The following is a 17,912-nucleotide window of genomic DNA, read 5'->3' on the forward strand; positions in this document are numbered from 1 at the left end:
ACATTTTTGTTGAAACTTTGTTTTCCAAAAGAAAATTATTTTTTTTAAATTGAAATGTTTTAAAAAATGTTGACTTTGACAAAAATTCTAGGAAAAAATCAAAACAAAAAAAATCATTTCAGAAAATTTTCATTTAGGAAAATTATGGATTTCAAGTTCAGAATTTCAATATTTTGTTTCAGAATTTTAAAATTGTTTTGATTTTTTTCATTTTATATTTATTTTTACATTATTTCTTGACATGTCAGTAGTAGAGGAGCATAACGTGCTCTCCTACTACAGATGTGTCAAATATGACAATATAGTAGTTATTTGTGTTTAATTTGACTTTTTAAAATTAAGGGTAGATGCTGCTTAGTACTGATTTGAAACATATTATATTCTTTTCTAGATCCAAGTGTCTCCTGTTTGTGTTGTCATGAAACAATCTATTAAACTATTTCAAATATTGTTTGCAGTGTTGTTGTAATTATGTTGGTCCCAAGGTATGAGAGAGACAAGGTGAGTAAGGTAATACCTTTTGCTGGACCAACTCCAGTTCATGAATTAGATAAGCTTTTGAGCTATGTGGAGCTCTTCTTTAGGTCTGGAAGAGGTCAATTCAACTATCTGTTTCATTACAACACAAACAGGAGACACTTGGATCTAGAATAGAATATAATAGAAGATGTTTCAATCAGCACATTACAATAGTAGACTATCCGTACACACACACAAAAGAAGAAGAAATAATAATACTCTTTTCCTTTTCAATTGATGTATTAGATCAACACTGGTCAAGCAGATGGGACCCCTGGCCTTGATCTAAATGTGGCTGAAGCCTGGGAGCTGGGATATACAGGGAAAGGTGTTACCATAGGAATTATGGATGATGGTAAGTGAGGATTCCAATCCACCCAACTAAACTGGCCTTCAGCGTTGGTTCTCCACTTGTAAAGTAACGCTCTTCTCTCCATGCCTCTGAAGAAGTGGGGTTTTTTACCCACCAAAGCTTATGCCCAAATAAATGTTAGTCTTTACGGTGCCACCAGACTCCTCATTGTTTTTGAAGACATGTAAGACAGCTTTAGATGTTTAAATAGCTTACTTAGTACAATCTTATGCAAAACCTTTTTTTAAAAATTTGAAATGAAGTATAACCTAGATTAATGATAATGCCAATGCTGCTCTCCAGGTTCTGTAAAGACTTGGAGATCGGCAGGGGAAAGCATATGTGTTATAATTGGGCCATTGAAATGTGAACATCCAAACCTTATACAACTTTAAGTAACCCCTAATTATTATAAATCACACACACAGCTCTTTTATGGCCAGTAGCTGAATGTGAGGCCTCACATTGACTTCAGTGGGCTTTCAATGGGGATTTCAATTGCCTTGCACCCAGTAGATATAAGAGCATTTTCCCTTGTTAAAATATTGACCGTGTACAGAAGAACCGAAATAATTAATACTTTCTCACTGGATGTCCATAGTGACCCACATATTATATACATTAATAGTTTAGGGTAAAATGGAAGTGGGAGAGAAGATACAGCATGTTGAAAACACAGCTGTACTTTGCATGGATTCATCAGACTGTCAAATACAAGAAAGACAAGGTAGGTATGGCAACATCTTTTATTGGATCAACTTCTGCTGGTGGAAGGTACAAGCTTTCAAGCTAGAAAGCTCTTCTTCTTCTCTCATGACCTGGGCCAGAAAAACACAGGTTCAACAACACTGCAAACAAAATATAGGAAGTCTCTTACATTTTCTCAGCGCTTTTGAGCTAGTGAAATTTTGCAGGAGCTGAGTACACTCGCCATGGTGACTGAACAATACTAAAAATAGGAGAAAGGACTGAAACCAGCAGTATCTTCAGTGATCCACTAGGATCTGTCCCTGTTCTATTCTGGCACCGCCCCCCCCCCCTTGTTCCATACTCAAGTGAGACGGCTGGGTAAATAGTGAGGAAGATTGGCCTGCGGTTACATCAGTATGTGAAATGTCTCACAGCTCTCTTTCTTCTTTTCATTGGTCCCATTTAGCAAGGACTGCATTTTCAGAGACTGGGTACAATTGCAACCTGGGTGACAGTGAGCTGGTTGAAGCTCAGTCTAAATTAGACTGCTGAGGCAATGCTAGTTAGCTGGAGGATGCATTTAGAGAGTGGAGCATGGAAGGAGTTTTTTCCCACGATTAACTGATACCCTATGTCATAGCTTTCCTACTCAGATCTGAACCTTAGAGTTCAGAAAATGAGATGCTAGCATGAAACCTCCAAGCTTAATTACCAGCTTAGATCTGATAGCGCTGCCACCAGCCAGGAATTCCAGTGCCTGGCTCACTCTGGTCTCCCCAAAACCTTCCCTGGGGGACCCCAAGACTCAGATGCCCTGAGTCTCACAACAAAGGGAAAAATAACCCCCTCCCCTTGTCTCCTCATTTCCTACTTCCTCCCTGGATGACCCTGGACGATCACCCTGTTTCAATTTTCCTTCAAATTGCCATCCAGTTTCTTTCACCCTCATCAGAGTCCCTGCAACAGGGTGAGCCTTTGCTGCAGATTTTCCCTTCCTCAATCTCCTTGAGCCCCACTAGGAAAAAAATCCAACAAGTTTTAAAAAGAAGCTTTATATAAAAAGAAAGAAAAGACATAAAAATGGTCTCTGTATCAAGGTGACATTATACAGGGTTATTGGCTTAAAAGAAAAATGAATAACAGCCTTATCCAAAAAGAAATACAATTAAGAAAACATTCCAGCAAACTACACACATGTAAATAAAAAAAACAATATAAAAGCCTATTGTCTTTCTACCTTCTATCTTTGTACTTACAACTTGGAAACAGAAGATTAGAAAGCCTGGAGATAGTGATCCCCTCAGAGACTAGAGAGCAATAGAGACGAGACAAAGAACACACACCCAAAACTTCCCTCCCGTGAGATTTGAAAAATCTTGTTTCCTGATTGGTCCTCTGGTCAGGTGTTTGGTTCCCTTTGTTAACCCTTTACACGTAAAAGAAACATTAACCCTTAGCTATCTGTTTATGACACCCTGTGACTATTCTAGCAAGCCAGTTACTTGCAGGAATGTTCACCAACACAGCACATTTTAAGCAAATGTTTGCAGAAAGCCAATTCTGACTTTGTAAATGTGAATATTTGCACTTCAAAGAGTTATGATCATCCAATCAAAGAACAGAAACATTGTGTGTGACCTGTGAAGGCCAGCCAACACAGCTCAAATTACCAAGAGCCCTTGCCCCCTCGTCATTTACATCAAATTTGCTGAATTGTTTTGGTGAGTGGGTGGTATCTGAAACAAAAAGTCAAATTTTGTTTTGACATTTTTTTAATGCCATTTTTATTTTTTATATGATTTTTCATTTTGATTTTTTTAAGTTGTTTGGGTGTAAACAAATTTTTTCAATCTCTTTGATTCAGCCATTGAACCAAAAAAATCAGTTATTTTCACAGATCTAGATTAAATCCATGGATTATTTTGTTTTGTTTTCCAGAATTTATGCATTATGAGTTTCTCTTTGTTTCTGGACAGAATCACAGAGAAGTCACAAATTTGTCATAGTTTTTGTGCAAAACTATAAATAGGCTCAGTTTGCTCAAATTATCAATGGATGTGAGTGAATCTGTGGGGGATTTTCTAATTTGTAACCAAATTCAGAAGCAGATAACCGAATGTCACATATCTTAAATGTCACACACATCTAGTTTTAAGCTCAGTAAGCACCATGAAATATCTTAGTAAGCTGAATGCTCGGTCTGTAATGGTATTCAGAAGTTTGCAAACCAATCTCATCCACCATTAAGAATTCTCTGGCACTGTTTGTGGAAATAGACATGTTTGCCTGAGTGATCTCTCCATTTTTAATTTAGGTAATATTCTGCTTACTTAATTTTCCTGTGCAGTTTCCAGTGGCTATGATAGTTTCCTTTCCTCTCCTACACTTGTGTATTAAAACTGTATGCTATTAGGGCCTGAATCCAGAGCCCACTGAAGTCAATAGGTTTTTAATCAAGCCTTTAAAACTTTGCTGTTTTCTTAACCAGAGGTGGCTGCACCTTAGTGGTAGGTGAAGTAATCTGTGTGTCAATATATTCAATAATAGAATATAGATATATATGTTTGTAAAGTATTTTGGGATCCTTTCAGATGAAAGGTACTATATAAATGTAAAATATTACTAGAACTACCATTGCTAACCATATATGATCCAATTTAAATACTTGTCCCATACATTTGGTTGCTCATTTCACACTTTTGGGTGCAAAATGGCACTTAGGTACTGACTTAATGGATTAAAGCTCCCAACTAAGCTCACAGCAGAACTGGTACCCTACTTTAAAAGTCTACATATGAACACTCTCAGAGCACACAAGCTTTGAGACCATGTAGCAGGATGGTTACCTGCTCCCAGCCCTGGCAGGGTTAAAACCAGCCCTGGAAGAAGGCTGGAGGGCAGGGAGAACAGCCCAGGCTGAGTGGGAAGCAGCCTGCAGCTGGGCCACACCCCAAACTGAGCAACTAGGCCTTATAAGAAGGCCAGGGCAGCCAGAAGCTCAGAGTTTCCTTCTCCCTCTAGAGGGAGAAGGGCCTGGCTGCAGGAAGTTAGAGAAAAAGTACCTGAGTGGAGCAGGGCTGGGGAAAGGCAGAGGAGCTGGGGAGCTCCAGCCTGGAAAGCCCCAAGCTGTGGCTTAGCACAAGGCCAACAGGTACCGGGGGTTGCAGGGGGCAACACAGGGGTAGGCAAAGGCAGCAGGTCCCAACCTTGCCAGTGAAGAGTAGGCTGATACTGCAGTTTGCCCCAGGGCATGGGGGTTAGATGATGACAGTAGCCTTACACTGAGGGAAGTTGGGGAAAGTGGGTGGGGGTTTCCCAGGGAGGGGAGACCCTGAGAGAAAGGGGTTACTGCCAGGGGGCAGCACCCCAGATAAAGGGGCACCTGGTCCTGGGAGGGACATGGGGTCCAAGTGATAGCAGATCATGGGCCTGCAGAGGGTGCTGTGGGCTGGAAATCGAGCTAATTCCCTGAGAGACCAGCAGGCATCGCAGGGGTGAGTCTGCACGCTTACAGACCAGCATTATTCCTTATTATGGTTTTTCCTATAGTAGCAATTGACTCTTATTGTGCTCTATGATTATTATAACGTGTGTGTTGTAGGGGTTCTGGTTTGGTTTGTTTAATGTTAACCTTTGGTTTGTGTGCTGTCTCTGTCTCATTGCAGGAATTGATTATCTTCATCCTGATCTTGCCTCAAATTATGTAAGTACACACTGACCTTTCCTGTAAAATGTGAGGCTCTTTATTGTTTTGGTCTGTCTTTCATACAGTGTTTACACACTGAATGCAGGAACTGCAGAGCTCAGCTACTGATCTTGCAGATGATAAATTTTACATAGAAAGCAAGTGGTCTAAAAATGGGACCTGGCAAATTGCCAGACATGAGCTTCCTGGGTAAGGAATGAAACAGTGCGGAGGAATGATGGTGATGCCTACCTTTAAATAAGCTGCAGTTTGCAATATTGAATTCAGGACAGAAATGAGTAACCTGGGAATTGGCTCCAAATCTTGCTATTAAAATGCAGAATTTACCTAGTAGGTGCAGAACAGAGATGGTACTGCTGTGGGCGGGCTGCTGTTTGTTCACAATGGCTATAGTGCGTATGAGTTTGAAAACTACGGTAACCATATACTTCATTTACAATGTGATTAAATTCAACATTTCAGAGCATTCCCAGATCCTGCACGTGAACTGTATCTGTAGCACAGTCAGACACTGTACAGTGTAAAATGACTTTCTTCAGACTCGCCTCCGATCTACCTGTCATAGTATTAATCCTCAATTTGAACATTAGAGTTCAAATATGAAGTACTAGCATGAAGTTCTCTAAGCTTACTCTCCAGCTTAGATCTGATAGGCTGCCACCAGATCAGGAATTGCTAGGGCCTGATCCCCCCTTTCCTCTCTCTGGTGTCCCCAACCCTCCCTTGGTGGGACACCCAGATTCCAAATCCCTTGGATGCTAACAGCAGGGGAGAAAACCCCTTCCCCCCTCCTTCCCAGGCTTGCCTCTTGGTCTAGCCTGCAAGTATCAAGAAACCGGTTTCTCTGCTTCCCAAGAGATAAGCGTTCTCTGCTCTCAGGACAATTGAGATGCAAAATACCAACAGCTTGGCTTTGCCTTTCCCCGTGCCTGCCCTTCCCGTGAGGGAGACAGGTACCTGAGTACAGAGGTTTCACTTTCTCTGCCTTACTAGAAAAAGAAACTTCCACAAGTTTTTGAAAAAAGAAAGCTTTATTATAGAAAAAGAGACAATACAGACTAATAACTTGCATAAACATTTATACAGGCTCCCCCTACTTAAGAAAATCTGAATACCCCAGTCTGATTTAAAAAATAGCCAATTTAAAATAGACCAGCAATCACACACAGTAAGTACAAAGCAAAGCATATCATAGCCGATTTTACTTTGTTCCCGGTTTGTACTCACTGCCCCTTAGTAGAATGAGAGAAGATTGGAATCAGGCAAGGTAGCTTGTCCCTCACAGCCGAGGAACACAACAAAGACCCAGCAATCCACATCTGTAATACAACACAACCAAATGCTCCTCATAGCCGAATTACTTTGGCTGATCCCTTTTGTACTCACAGACTCTTGGACTAGAATATTTGAGAATAAGCATGGAGGTTAAAGGAAACCGATTGTTTTACTCATGTACCCAGAGACATACAAAAAAACAACAAAAAAGACCCCGAGTATACAAATTCCCGCCCCTGACTTTTAAACAATCCAGTTCTCTGATTGGTCCTCTGGTCAGGTGTTTGGTTACCCTTTCCAGGTAAAAGAAACTTAACCCTTACCTTACCTATCTACTTATGACACTACCTCTTCATAGTCTAGACTCCATTCTCATTGTCCTGTCCTCTTTGACGTTACTGCTCTGTCTACCTGCTTCTGCTGGTGCCCTCAGTTCCACTCTCTCTGTGTTAGGCTTTTTTTACATTGAAACTGATTGCTACGGTTAGGCCATTTGTTGTGCAATGGGGCTCAAAGAAGCGTAAGCCTGATGACGCTTTTGCCCCACTTAGGTAGCCAGTATTGCCACTTTCTTGAAACCACACACAATGGCTGTGGCTCTCATTGCATATCGAGGTGAGAAGGTGTGCCACTTTCCACTTTCTCGAACATTTTTTGGAACATCTTTTTGTCAGGCATACTTCCCCCACCCCCTCCAGCCCACATAAGGGATTGATTCCATGGTCTTTGTTATAGGGCTATGTAACAAGAGGAGTGGGGGCTTGGAGGGCCAGTTGGCCTAGTGTCTAGAGTACCTGGCTTCCTGCTTCTCTGGTTGAGGTGCCTCAGTCTTTTAGGTGGGGGAGTAGCGGGACCTGGGCCATCCCATTCATACAAGGCCCTAGGGTACAAGCTGATGTCACCCCTGAGTAGGGGACCTCCCAGTAGGGAGTATACATTCATTGCCCTGGGCTGCTTCCTACTGTTGCCCCTGTAGTTTGAGGCATGGCCCCTATAGTCCAAGCTCCTGTGGTGGCTTGTCTCTTAGTAGTGTCACCTTGTGGACCCTGGGTGACATCCTGATGTGGTCCCAGATTCCTTGGGGCAGGGCAGCTGTAAGTTTGGCAGGATGAGAACCCCCACAAGATCTCTATGCTTTAGTCAGACAGGTTCCTCTTAGGCCAGGTGCTCCTAGGTATCATTCTCCAGCTCCTTTGGCCAGGAAGACACTACTGGAGTCTGTGGTGACTGTCTTGGCTGGCAGGCTAGTGATCCTTCCCTCAGGTAACTCCTGCATCTTCGCCTGTCAGCCCCGAACTGAGCCAGGCGCCTTCCTTTTCTCTCCCCTCCAAGCCTGGCGTTAGTTGCAGAGATAATGGAGCTGAGCTAGACTGAATCAAAGGCTCTCCTTAACCCCTTCCATGCTAGTGAGTGGTTCCTTTGTGCTTCAGCACAGGCTATTATAATGTTTGCCAATTTTTAGTTACAGAAGACATGAGAGAGAGCTCAGTATCAGTTTTCTTTCAATACAAAAGCTGAAATTCACCACAGTACAGAGGCCTGGCACAAGGCTCATACATTGCTTAAGTCTCATTTAAACTATATTTTGTAAGTTCAAACAGGACTTAAGTGGTGCATAGACCTTGTTCAGGCTCTCTGCACTGGGGTGTAATTCACAATAAAGGAATATACAAAAACATGCAATGCATTATGCCTATCACATGGTCCTGGGTAATCTTTAGCTATACAGTAGGCTCATTGATGTCACCTCTGTTTCATATTCATGAGTTGCTGTGAAAGATAAACACAGCTCATAACCTTGTCATGTCTATATCTGTGGTCCACATACTGAATGTGGAGAAAGGTAATTCAGTTTCACAGAGGATTTGGTATTTCAGAATCTAGTTTCATTCTGATTTGGGACAAAACCCAAAGATTTCAGTCCTCTGTGAAAGAGAATGGAGCCCTGACTCAGGCCTGGTGGGCTGTGGAGCATGTAGGAGCCTAAAAGCCTCAGGTAAGCTGGGGACCAGATGGGCTGCTGAGGAGCCAGGCTGATATGCTGGCAAGTAGGATTCCATCAGACCTCAGCCTCTGTTCTGTCAGAACTTCAATAAAATTGAACTATCTTTGTGCGATGTTTAGAGTCGGATGAATTGGTGGTCTCCGATGTAAAATCGATTAGCTCTAATCAGCTGTTCTAAATCACCCACCGTATAGCTCTGCTGAACAATCTCAACATGTCCATGGCATTTTCTCCATCCATTAGACAGGACAACTACTGCCATTCTTTTCAATTGCCTTATTGCTACTGCAGTGAGTTTTCTTATTTAATATCGTAAGGTCTGGTTACAAACTTTATGAATTTGGGAATCCTGAAAGCAGAATTGCAAACAGATTTGATTTCCAAGTGTGATTTAAAACAAACGAGGAAAGCTGAATTGATGGTTAAAGAGAGATTACACACATACACTGGCACAAAAATGACAGGGGAGATGATGATATATTTATTCTTACATAGGAGTCTTTTCAGCCAGCTATTTTTTAAAACAGTTTCAAAATCCTCCAGTGCAATTAAAGAGAATAACAAGCACACGAAAGGGTGAAATTCTGGCTCCACTGAAGTCAAGAGCAAAGTTCCCACTGATTTCAACAGAACCAGGATTTCACCCGGACTGTGTAGAAGAGGGAGGCGTGCATGAATGGCAATGCACTTGGAAAATAGCTAATCAAGAATGTAAAGTGCAGGGTGGTCAGTTTCACACCTTATTAATCTACTTAATGACTTGATTGCAGTTATTAAATCCAGTGTTTTTTAACTACAATATGCTTATCTCAAATGAGTGACTAAGCAGGAAGTTTATTTAAATTGAAACAAATAAAGTACTCTACACAAAGATGACCTTTACATGTGTGGTTTTTTGTTTTGTGGGTTGTTTTTTTGTACATTTAGATTAGGGGTCAGCAACCTTTCAAGAGGTGTGCCGAGTCTTCATTTATTCCCTCTAAGGTTTAAGATGCCAATAATACATTTAACATTTTTAGAAGGTCTCTTTCTATAATATATAACTAAACTATTGTTGTATGTAAATTAAGGTTTTTAAAATATTTAAGAAGCTTCATTTAAAATTAAATTAAAATGCAGAGCTGCCTGGACCGGTGGCCACGACCTGGGCAGTGTGAGTGCTGCTGAAAATCAGCTTGCATGCCGCCTTCAGCACGTGTGCCATAGGTTGCCTACCCCTGATCTAGATCCAAGTGAATAGCATGTTATTACTGCTACCAACATAATTTATCCAGCAGTAATAGTGTGAACAAAACATGAAAGATGACTCTGTTTCTAAAAAGCTTATGCTTGACTAGAGACACAAGGTGAGTGAGGTAGTATCTTTTATTGGACCAACTTCTGTTGGTGCAAGAGACAAGCTTTTGAGCTTACACGGAGCTCTTCTTCAGATCTGGGAAACATATATGCAGAGTGTCACAGCTCAATACAAGGTGGAACACATTGTTTAGCATAAGTAGTTAACAAATTTCAAGGGACCTTCCACCTTGAACTGGTAAGTGAATATTGGTAGGCTTTGCAGCAGTGTGTTTTAAGGCTATATTTGAAATGGAGAGAGGATTCTCAATACATCTGGTAAAGGAGGGAGTCCCAGGAGTTAGGAGAAACATGGAAGCAGGCACAAGCATAAGAATGTGAGAAGGGACCACATGGAAGTGTGTTTAAAAATGGAGTTTGGGCAGCAGAAAGGAAGCACGGGGGAGCAGGGGAGAGGTGAGAGCTAGGAAAAATGGAACCAGAGCTGTGCAGAGCCTTCAGACTGGCTGCCCTTGATGTGGAATGTGAGCGGCAGCCAGTAAGGTCAGCAAGAGAGTGACATTGTCCAAGCAGAGGGTGAGGAAGATGATTTTGGCAGTGACATCTTTGATGGACTGCAGGGAACAAGCTGAGGAGAGGAGGGGGAGAGAGAGGGAGAGGGAGTGTCTCAGTGCTAGATAAAGGATTTGTTTATAGGGACGGAAGGGAAAGGGTGGAATTTAGAAATGCTGTCGGGCAGTGTTCCACAAACTTGGGATGCCAGTTGTGAAGGGAAAGCCCGTGGTGGGCCGGGCTGGTTCGTTTACCTGCCGTGTCCGCAGGTCCAGCCAATCGTGGCTCCTACTGGCCACAATTTGCTGCTCCAGGCCATTGAGAGCTGTGGGAAGCGGCGGCCAGTATGTCCCTCGGCCTGTGCCACTTCCAGCAGCTCCCATTGGCCTGGAGTGGCGAACCGCAGCCAGTGGTATGTGATCAGCTGGACCTGTGGACATGACAGGTAAACAAACTGGCCCGACCCGCCAGAGGCTTTCCCTTCACAAGTGGCTGAACAAGTTTGGGAAACACTGCTGTAGAGGAAAAGCAACAGCACTGAGTGACAGGCTCAATAGGGGGAGATGAAAGTGAGGTTGACGTGAGAAACCGAGATGAGGACTTTCCAGCAGTGATGGAGAAGGGAACAAGAGGGGCGAAGAGGGCAGGAAAGACAAATATACAAGGAAGATTGTGGTCCCTGACTGACAATCACTCTCTAAAACATCAACACAGACTTGATCCATTTAATACAAGAGCCTAAAACATGAGGAACAAATTGAAATAAGCCATTGTGTTTCAAAGATATCACTGAGCTTCCACAGAAAATGTCCATATAATCAAGGCAAGGACAGTCTATATAGCTAGTCCATGTGTCGTAGATTCAGTATGAATTAGCTGGAGATATAAGACATGGCACAGTAATATCCTGATCCACATTAATAATCATATTTAAGCCAGTGACCAAAAAGCCATTTTAAAATGTCATCTGGTGCAAACTTGTTACTTATGCAGAGAATTGCTTTTGCTTGACTGAGTTGTAATTTGAAGCAGGTACCAAAGATTTGGTTTAAGCTGGATCTAAGAGCAGATCTAGATCAAAAAAACAGATTAAATCATACTGCTGGGACTGGATCACTCATATTACCAGGCTCTCACAAGACCTGTAGTCATCTGTTTGTGAGACATGAGAGTTCCTGCAAAATAGGACCTCAGTTTTCTGACATTTGCAGAGTAGGGTGGCTCTTTATTCATCCCAAGCATCTATGATACATAGCCTGACATCTAGTGTTTTATTCTACTGTCCGTCAGCATAGCATGTGGGCACCTCCTACATAAAATTGACAGCAATAGTGCCTACTGGATTTCATGGAGTCTCGGGCACCTCTCCTTTTTCAGGGTAAACATACTGCTTCTTTTTTAATGATTTTTGTTAATTTTCTTTGTTGTACGCTTGATTGGGGTTTATGAGATAGAAGGGGGTGTCAGGCTTGTGAGTGCCATTGTTACGATGGAAAGAACTTTTAGAAGAGTTAGGTTTAGCATTGTTCCTAAAGAGTCAGACTCTGGATTCACCTGATTTCTTCCGGAAGTGGAAAGCCCCTCCCTTGCTCCCCTCTCCCCCAACCTGCTGTAATCATCTATAAACTTTCAATATTGAGAGGCAAGGAAATCCAGTGAACAGACAACTGAGCTGTTCAATATGGTAGAGAGTAGTGCTAATGCCATGTTGTATAAAGTAAAGAATGTGATCTTGTGCTCTTACCCTAAACTGTATTGGGCAGATCTTCAGCTGGTGTAAATTGACCTTGCTCCGTTGCCTTCCCTGAAATGCAATGGAGCTATGACAGTTTACACCAGTTAAAGATTTTTTCCCTTATTTTGTGAAAAACAAAGTAATTAGCCCAAGGCTGGGTAAAGTGCATCTGTCATAGTGACAGAGTGGGAGTGAGGTTTGCCCAATTAAAAATTCACATCATAACTCTACAAGAGACAAATAATTGAATCTTTTTGACATCTCTCCATATTGTGTGCATTGTAAGGGAAACCTTGTTTTTCCCCCCGCCACAACCTATGAGAATTGCTTTAAAAAGTGAACTTTCTCAGCTGTTTCCAAGCCACTTGACGTTGGAGTATTATAGGTTGTCAAAGGAGAATTGGGTAGGACAAATCTTTTTCTCCTGTGGAAACCATAAATAATGCTTTTTTATTATTATTATTATGTCACCTAGCCTGTTACATCACGGGCTTTGTTTTAGCCTTATAAAGTATGGGCTCTTGAGGCTGCAATAAGCCATCTCATGATCTGAGTGCTTCTAGCTCAGTGGTTCCTAGACTGGGGTTCTCAATGTTACAGAGAGTTCTCAGGGAAAAAAGTCCCTAATGGTGGACTGCTGTCCCTAGGGCAGTAGTCACCAACCCTTTTTGTCTGGCAGGCACCAGACAACAAGCCATGGAGGACCATGGCCGCGGAGGAGCAGCTGCCGAAATGTCGCCGACAAGCGGCAATGTCAGTAGGCGTTGTCGCCAATAAGCAGCGTCATCCAGAGGCGTTGCCACTGAAATGCTGCCGAAATCGGCAACATTTTGGTGGCGACGCCTCTGGATGACGCTGCTTGTCAGCAGCATTTTGGCGGATGCTCGTCCGCAGGCCAGTACGTGGGTGTACTTAAATGCACCGGTGGGTGCCATGGTGCCTGCAGGCACCGCATTGGGAACCCCTGCCCTAGGGACTCTGGGTAGCAGCCTGGAGCCTCTGAACTTCCAAGAGCTAAGACGATCAAAGCAATCCTATCGATCACACTGAGGAGATTTAAACTTCCTTATAAGAAATGAAAAAGGAGACGGATATTTTTTGTTTTTAAAATTTAAATAGGCAGCTAGTGTTTTTAAAATCATTATGAAGAACAAGTTTAAGCTTTCTTATAACATCCTCTGTTTGCCTGGACTGCTCAAGACCTGAATGCTTGTGTAGGAGGAACTCTTTGAGTTGGCTTCTTAAATACCTTCCTGCTGTTTCACATCTGCTGCTCCTGGATGAAACATAGGAGCCTTGTCTTATAACAGGCTTATTCAAAGAGATAAAGTTACAAAAGTGAGATCTTGGAAGAGTGTTACTGTTTTCATAATGTAATAATTGTAATGATACATAATTGTGTAAGCATGTCATAAACGCAAATTTTATATTGCCAAGATCACTGCTTTTATAATCTATGCTCAGGTAAAGGAGAAAATCCCTGGAAATATTCATTTTTTAGGAGGGAGTTTGCAAGACTTGACCCTTTTTAGTGAAAGAGGTTCACAGGTGGTTAAAGTTTGGGAACCACTGAGCTAGCCTGAAATTTACAATAACAGCAGAATGACATGAGCAAGAATTGGCTTTTAGCAAAACGTTACTATTGAACATTTTTACTAATGATATTGGTCAACATTTTAAAACTTGGATGCCTAAAGTTAGGGGGAATCTACATTTTAGGCCCCTAAATAAAAGTAGCCTGATTTCCAAAGGCCCTAAAACACCTGCAGGTTGTGCTTTCATGAATAAGATTCATGGGGTTTCAGCACAGTGCAAAGAGGCATTAAAGATGCCCTTAATTGGCAGCTGGGGATGCCCCTGACATGGGAGAACCTGAGGTGGCACAGAACTAGTTGTAATAGTATTGTGCCACCCCCTCACAGCTACATGTGGTGTCCTGGAAGCATGATGGGGTTTAGATAGAACCACTGGGGTCTCTACAAGCTGGTGTTCTGAGTTATGCCTGGGGCCAAGCTGGCCTAAAGATCAGAGTCTTAAACCCACCTCCTCAGCTGTGCTGAATGAGCTTTGGTGCAGATGAGGATTGGGGCTGAAGTGCAACTAACTGTATGTCTACACTACAGGATTATTCCAATTTTACAGAAACCAGTATTTGGAAACAGATTGCATAAAGTCGAGTGCACATGGCCACACTAAGCACATTAATTCAGCAGTGTGCATCCATGTACCGAGGCTAGCGTCGATTTCTGGAGCGTTGCACTGTGGGTAGCTATCTCATAGTTCCCGCAATCTCCCCTGCCCATTAGAATTCTGGGTTGAGATCCCAGTGCATGATGGGACAAAAACAGTATTGCAGGTGATTCTGGGTAAATGTCATCAGTCAATCCTCCCTCCATGAAAGCAATGGCAGACAATCATTTCATGCCCTTTTCCCTGGATTGCCCTGGCAGACGCCATAGCACGGCAACCATGGAGCCCGTTTTGCCTTTTTTCACGGTATCGTATGTCTACTGGATGCTGCTGACTTACGCAGTACTGTAGTGCTACACAGCAGCATTCACTTCCCTTTGCAAGGTAGCAGAGACAGTTACCAGTCCTATTGTATCGTCTGCTGCTGTCATGGGTGCTCCTGGCTGGCCTTGGTGAGGTGGGCCGGGGGTGCATGGGCAAAAATGGGAATGACTCCCTAGGTCATTCCTTTCTTTACGTATTGTCTAAAGGAAGAATCAGTCCTGCTTAGAATATCAGGCAAGCCTATTAAAGAATCAGAGAGGCAAACAGCCATACCAGGTCAGAGCCCCAGACATCTTGCAGAAATGATGAGCTGCATGCCATTCTAGGGGGTGCCCCTGCAACAACCCCACCCATTGCTTCCCTCCTCCCACATCCTTCCTGGGCTACCGTGGCAGTTATCCCGCCATTTGTGTGATGAAGAATGCAGGAATAAGAAACAACCCTGACTTTACTGAGATAAAATGGGAGCGGGGACGCAGCCTCCAGCTGCTATGATATTCCAGGCAGGACTGAATCTCCAGGAGACAAAGCTTAAAGAAGGGAATGACTAGGAATCATTCCCATTTTTGCCCGGGCGCCCCCAGCCGACCTCACCGAGGCCAGCCAGGAGCACTCTCGGGATGACGACGATGGGTACCAGGCCTATTGTACCATCTGCCATGAGGAAGGGAAGGCAATGGGATGTTGCTGTGTAATGCTGCAGCACTGCGTCTGCTAGCAGCATCCAGTAGACATATGGTGCCATTTGAAAAAAGGCAAGAAACAATTTTTCTCCCTTTTCTTTCACGGGTGGGGGGGAGATTGACAACATATACCCTGAACCACACGTGACAATGTTTTTGACCCTTTCGGCATTGGGAGCTCAGCCAAGAACGCAGATGGTCTTTGGAGACTGCGGGACCTGTGGGATAGCTCGAGTCCTCAGTCCCCCCCGTCTATTTGATTCTTTGGCTTTCCATTATGCCTGTCACGCAGCACTGTGAGTCCCTGATGTGGCCTCTGCCTATCATAGCCTTGGAGACTTTCAAATGCTTTGGCGTTTCGTCTTTTGGAATGGAGTTCTGATAGAACAGATTCATCTCTCTATAGAGAGATCAGATTCACTATCTCCCATACGGTCCATGCTGGAGCTCTTTTTTGATTCTGGGACTGCAAGGTCACCTGTGCTGATCAGCGCTCCACGCTGGGCAAACAGGAAATGAAATTCAAAAGTTCGCAGGGCTTTTTCTGTCTACCTGGCCAGTGCATCCGAGTTCAGATTGCTGTCCAAAGCGGTCACAATGGTGCACTGTGGGATAGTGCCCAGAGGCCAATGCTGTCAAATTGCGGCCACACTAACCCTATTCCAAAATGGAAATACCGATTTCAGCGCTACTCCCCTTGTCGGGGAAGATTACAGATTCCGATATTAGGAGCCCTTTATATCAATATAAAGGGCTTCGTTGTGTGGACGGGTGCAGGGTTAATGTGATTTAATGCTGCTAAATTCGATATAAACTTGTAGTGTAGACCAGGCCTAAGTGTAGCCATTCCAGATGGGATAGTCTGCCTAATTCTGGACTTGCACACAAGTTTTACTTGGGTTTAACTCCCTGATTTTACAGGAGTTGCTCATGATTTATGCTAGTGTAAGTTCAGAATTTCATGGCTATAGTGAAAAGGCTGCTGTCAAAGTTTTTTCCCCACTTTGAACTTTAGCATCCAAAAAGTGGGGACCTGCATGGTCACTTTTAAGCTTAATTACCAGCTTAAATTTGGTATGCTGCCATCAGCCAAAAATATAGTGTTTGGCACACTTCCTGTTCCCCCAAAACCTTCCCTGGGGAGCCCAAGACCCAAACCCCTTGGATCTGAACACTAGGAGAATTAGCCTTCCCCTCCTCTTTTTCCCCCCAGACTCTCCCCTCTCTGGGTTACCCTGAGAGGCTACACTGATCCAAACTCCTTGGATCTTAAAACAAAGAGGAATTAACCTCCCCCCCCTTTTCCCCCCACCAATCCCTGGTGAGTTCAGACTCAATCCCCTTCGGTCTTAAAACAAGGGAAAAAATCAATCAGGTTCTTAAAAATAAAAATTATCTCTGTAAAATCAGGATGGAAAATGTTTTACAGGTATTCAGATTCATATAGTCTAGAGGGACCTTCCCACCACCCCGCCAGCCTGAGATTCAAAGTTACAGCAAACAGAGGTAAAAATCCTTCCAGCAAAAGGAAAAGCATTCACAAGTTGAAAGAAAACAAACAGAAGACTAATCCACCTGGCCTGGCTACTTACAAGTTTGAAACATGAAAGACTGATTCAGAAAGATTTGGAGAGTCTGGTTGCACGTCTGGTCCCTCTTTTTTTTTTTTCCCAAGAGCGAACAACGAACAAAACAAACAAAGACTTCCCTCCACCAAGATTTGAAAGTATCTTGTCCTCCCATTGGTCCTCTGGTCAGGTGTCAGCCAGGTTCACTGAGCTTCTTAACCCTTTACAGGTAGAAGAGACATTAACCATCTGTTTATGACAGCTGCTATTACGGATATTATAACTGGGTGACCCACACAATGGCCCAGATGCTATACAGAATTCATATCCTCCATGGCTATGGTGGCAGGATCATAAATATTTAAATCAGTCCATACATATTTTATATGAACTTTAAGTTTAAATAACCTCTGTCTATCCTCCATAATATTTTGGTTTTACACTAACTGAATCCATAATATTTAGCTTGACATTAAGGGGCACAATTACAATTGTTCTCCCGACGTTACTGTATGCATCTTCATTTCACAAAGGGAATTTCACAGGTTTAAAATGAAGTTGAAATACGTCATTTAGCGGCTTTGGAGTCTAATAACATGTCATGAAAATATTCCCTATGGCAAAAGAAGCATCCAACATTCTACAGTGAAAATCCTGTCTTACAAAAGAGGCAAGCTTTGGCTTCTGGTGTTAGGTTGAAAATAATATTTGACAGCAACAACTCCCCCTAAAAAGCAGAATTCACAGTAAATATTTGTTCATATCAAGTGCCCCCTGTGACGGGTTAGATCACAGAACTCCCCTTGGGAGCTGCCACCCGATGTGCCAAGACTACCTCTGCTCCTGTCTTCTCTGCCAGCTCAGGACTCTAGCACCCTGTGTTGCTGAGCCAGCAAAGACCCAGGGTCTGAATTACTTGCCCCAAAGCTGCAGGTTTACCTGAAAACAGCTCACAGAAGTGTGCTTGTCTTTAGCACTCAGATGCCCAACTCCCAGTGGAGTCTAAACCCAAATAAA

At 43.0% G+C, this 17,912-nt stretch overlaps 1 protein-coding gene across 1 annotated transcript in view; it reads left to right on the plus strand.

The window, feature by feature from the left end:
• The window catches only part of PCSK2 (proprotein convertase subtilisin/kexin type 2), a 206,835-nt gene that overhangs the window by 114,891 nt on the left and 74,032 nt on the right, over positions 1 to 17,912 (plus strand). The window contains exons 4-5 of the mRNA XM_032806360.2: positions 766 to 874; positions 5,227 to 5,264. Coding sequence (XP_032662251.1) covers positions 766 to 874; positions 5,227 to 5,264 — 147 coding nt within the window. The remainder of the gene's footprint in view (positions 1 to 765; positions 875 to 5,226; positions 5,265 to 17,912) is intronic.

Source organism: Chelonoidis abingdonii, chromosome 3 (genome assembly GCF_003597395.2).
Source record: "Chelonoidis abingdonii isolate Lonesome George chromosome 3, CheloAbing_2.0, whole genome shotgun sequence".
Classification (NCBI taxonomy): Eukaryota; Metazoa; Chordata; order Testudines; family Testudinidae; genus Chelonoidis; species Chelonoidis abingdonii.